This window comes from Austrofundulus limnaeus, unplaced genomic scaffold (assembly GCF_001266775.1).
Source record: "Austrofundulus limnaeus strain Quisiro unplaced genomic scaffold, Austrofundulus_limnaeus-1.0 Scaffold0, whole genome shotgun sequence".
Taxonomy (NCBI): Eukaryota; Metazoa; Chordata; class Actinopteri; order Cyprinodontiformes; family Rivulidae; genus Austrofundulus; species Austrofundulus limnaeus.
Genome location: NW_013952402.1, coordinates 10,790,241 through 10,794,607, shown reverse-complemented (window position 1 = coordinate 10,794,607; position 4,367 = coordinate 10,790,241). Strand labels below are relative to the sequence as shown.

At 39.9% G+C, this 4,367-nt stretch overlaps 1 protein-coding gene across 1 annotated transcript in view; it reads left to right on the top strand.

The window, feature by feature from the left end:
* Positions 1–1,196: 1,196 nt before the first annotated feature.
* The window catches only part of shtn1 (shootin 1), a gene marked incomplete at its 5' end in the record, with an annotated part of 41,293 nt that continues 38,122 nt past the window's right edge, over positions 1,197–4,367 (top strand). Inside the window, 1 exon segment of the mRNA XM_014002848.1 lies at positions 1,197–1,257. Within this exon segment, the coding sequence (XP_013858302.1) occupies positions 1,197–1,257 (61 nt within the window).

The following is a 4,367-nucleotide window of genomic DNA, read 5'->3' as shown; positions in this document are numbered from 1 at the left end:
AAAGAACACTATTAGCTAAAAATTCTCACAAGACTTGCTTTTATTTTTTTAATCAAGGTTTATATTTTCCTTTCCGTTATAATAACTTTCGTCAAGACAAACTGAGACAGACACAGAAACAATGACACAGTTGGTTCTTTTGTTGTTTTGGTTTCTATGTGGCACAAAGAAATAGTGGGCACTCACAAAACAGATTGCATGTCATTATTTCTAAAGAACATGTTTCAAGATCCACCTTAGATACACATTTAAAAGGTTTAAAAACACATTTTAAAGTGAATAATTAAAATATCGTTTTCTTTTTTTCATTTAAATGTTTGTGTGTGGATGCTGCAGAAAGTTTGTGTTGTCTAAAATATCCTGAGTGGACTCTTATTGTGACATTAGCCCACATTAAGCAGATCATCCTTATATCTGAAGATCAGAAAGATGGTAAGACAAAAGTATTGGTATTACTACATCCTTTTGGGGTTAAAGTGGACATATCATGATTTTAAATTATTTTTCATGTTTAAATCATTCAGTTGGGGTCTGTATAAAATGGGACTGCAGTGCTTTGGTCTGAATTCCTCCTTATTGTAACTCCACAAGCCCCACCCCTTTTCTGAAGTGTGTCTCAGATCAACTGAACGTATTGATGCTGTTTAAATCCAAATCAGGTGCTTCTCCTCCCGCTCCCCTCCAGCTTCCAGAGCGGTCCATTCTAGCTTGATAGAGAAGTTTATGACTACATAGCAGCACAAAAACGTTTAAATTATACATTAATTAAAATATGTCAGCAAGGGAAGACTTGTCCATCCAGCCTTACATGTTGGAAATAATTTGAAGTAATAGATCAGAAAATGTCATAGAAGATAGAGAAAACTGAATGTGTTGAAAAGTATGACGCAAACAGAATATAAAGATATCTTTGCAGCACTGGGAGAGATTAAAATAAACATTTCTTCACTCCAAGCACCAACCAAAATGCATTTCATTGCTTAAAAAGTGGATTTTGCTGGATATGGCTTTTCCCTTTAATTCACACCAATCCAGTTTCATTCATCTGGTGCCAGTTCTCAACAAAGGCGAGGTTCTTAAACACAAGGAAAACTCCCTCCTCCAGCTGCTGCACAAAGATGAATTTTATGATTTCTGTTTCTTAAGCAGACAGTTCAAACGTTTATGTAGGGAATTTGTCTGTTTCTCATTAAAAGTGCAAGAGGTTGGAGGAGGAGCGAGACGAGGCCGTGAAGAAACTCAACGAGTTCCAGCAGGGTGAGTTTATTTCTCCTGGATCAGAATGACTATGATAAGATGTCTGACTTTGACTCTTTTGATTTTCACGATTTGGATGGATGCCTTCGAACCTGAAAATAAAGTGTGTGGATTCAGAGGAATGTATTAAAGGAAATTTGTGTTGAATAATTAAAAAGTCACAAAGAAGAAACTAAAATAAAAACTAGTTTGGTGAATATCTGTTTTACTGAATGCTACACTGTATTTGTGGGTGTCGACCTTCATCTGGTCTACTTGATCTGCCTTGAGCAACATGAACGTTTGTTTCTCCATTTGTTGTTCTGACTTCACCATTTATCTACCAAACTTATYCACATTTCTTCCATTATTCCCAGATTTACATAGTAAATAGAGGCTAAAAATGAACACTTTCCATGGATTTTATGACAAACTCAGGCTGTTTATACAGTTTTGAAATTTCTAAAGTATAACAAAATCATWTAGAAATTTCTCTCCATATGTCACTTTAATTAATGCAGCCTGGTTGAGATAAACACAACCAGAAATGCTGTAAAATAATCTTCATTCCTGCCATTTTCAAGTGTTCAGTTTGTATTTTTGGGGTAACCAATCATAGCAACACATGCTCATAAATTAGCAGTAAACCATTGAAGGCTACAATTATATTCGCGACACAGCGCTGTCTTTTCAGCGGTGGCAGCTCCGCCGCGGCCTCCGCTTTGAAAATGAGTCTGTTTCCCCAGTTGTGCAAATACATTTCAAATGTTGTGGCCCACCATTCAATTTTCCCAAAACGATTTTCCTTACAGGTTGAATGCTTTGATACGACCACTTTAGCGAAGACGGAATCTGAAATAGGGCACCACATGTCAAAAGATGGAGCAAATAGTTTGTCTTTGTAATGCTGACAGTTGTGTGGATTTTCATCTGAATAAATCTGGCATGTGCCCGCGTATTCAATGATTCTCCAGCCAAAACACATATTGTGTTTGACTTACGCATTAATAGAGGCTGCCTCACTGTGCCAAGCAGCTGCATATTAGGACCTATTACGTGATTTCATAGCTCTTAGAAAATTGCTCCTATTCACAACGAATCGGCCAGGGGGCGGGGCAGCCGGGCTTGTTGTGGGGGGATGGAGGTGGAGGAGGAGGTGGYGGCGGGAGGACAGGAGAGAAAGCCCCCAACACACAATCATGCCTTTTCAACCAGAGATGGCAAGGTTGATGACAACATGACCATTGTGTTATAATGATAACACCACAAAGGCATCTGCCCCCCTCATCAAGGCTTTACAGAGGCTGCAGATACAATTTAATTCACTGCTCTGTTGGCGGCGCTGATACCATTATGCAGCACGTCGGCACAGGGGTAATCACTGTCTTTCCTGAGAGCAAAATTAAAAAAGACAAGCACAAAAAAAAATGAGGAAGCGGGGGGAGAAAGATGGAGCGATGATGATGGGGAGGCCGAAACTTACAATTAAGACTTCCAAATCTGACGTGTCAGAGCCCCCCGTAGACTTGTGCTCATACACTTGCAACACTTCCAGCTCTGTTTATTTACCATGGCTACCAGTAATTATATTTAACATATCATTTAGTTAGAGGCGTCCTTTCATAGGTGGCTCACTGGGGCCGCGGGATTATTGAGACGAGGCAGGGGGATGAAAACTGGTGTTGAATCGTGTGGTGAGGAGGGCACCAGAGGAATGTGGATATCACCCACAGCACTGGTGTTCATCAGCTTCCTAATTAGCTGTCAATGTGGGGAAGGAATTGCACACAGCAATGGCACTAATGCTTAATTCTTACCCTGCTCAGCCACAATGATTAATTAGTTAAGTGGTGAAGCACTCTATTTTTATCAATTTTTTTTTCCTTTTGCTTAAATTTTTGGGTGCCAAGATAGCTTTAAAACTCGCACCTTGGGGTTGTGATTTCATTGTGTGTGTTTTGTTTAGCAGTGTTTGTCAATTTTTAAAGATGAACAGTCCTTCAAAATCAACTTTTGAGCCTTGATTGGATTTTGACCCCAAAAAACTTCATCATAATCAGGAAGATGTGTTCATTGAAAAAAAAATGCATTTGTCGGGATTCTTTCATTGCATGGTCCAAACAGTTTAGGGATAGTTTGGTTTTTATCAACTGGTAAATCTTAGTTTCTTTTCAAAATAATAAAAATATAGCCTGGTCATTCCTACGCARTTCTGCTTGATTCCAATCTCCCTTCTCTGCTCCATCTGACTTGGATTTCTGTAATTTCTGTTGTGAAGGATGAAATCAATTTTCTGCCCTGTTTCCAGCTGCCTGTTTAGTAATGGCAGCAGAGTATGTGAAAGAAGCCATTCAGTCCAGGTTGACATGGTTTCCAAATTCTCGTTTGGCTCGGTTTTTCTCTCTTCCCAGCAGAGAATGGTTATTCACAGTGTGCGCAATTTCCAGTTAGCTTCTTAGCTTAGCTTCTTTCCCGGTCGAGCTGGCACACTGCATAAGTCACGGCCAAACGTTTGTGATTGGGTAAGATCAAATCCAATCATTTTAAACTTCAACAGAGTCCACACCTCCAGCAAGAGATCGTTTCTCAGTAGCCAAGAACTCAGACCCTCTGTACGAAGCAAAGCGTAGAACAAGGGGCTGGTTTTTACCAGGCTAGTAAAACTATAAAAACTCAGAGTTTTCAACGCTGTTCCTCGTGACTCATTGTCCTGCATGTTAGTCTAGTCAGTTGTTGAGACAATACAGGATGAAACAAAGGTTTTGTAAAGAGTACAACTCTTRTGTCAGAGGGTTTTTGACAATCCTCCCTTGTTGTGATTTGTTTCGGGTCACCAGAACTTTCATGACGTGTCTTGCCCACCCATCAGTTCCACTGTTGGGCCACTCAGGGTGTCTGCTGACCTTCACTCACTCTCCTGGCTGATGGATGCTCCAGCAGCTGCCTGAAGCACAATCGCTCCTCTAGCAATGCTACTGGTGCTCATTCTGGACTCACCAGCTCATGTATACATCCCTAACCCATGTCTGATCATGGAGCAAAGTACATCTAAATCACATCCAGTGTTGTATAAAGTACCACAAAGTGATACTTGAGTAAAAATACAAGTATCTTACTAAAAAATTACTTTG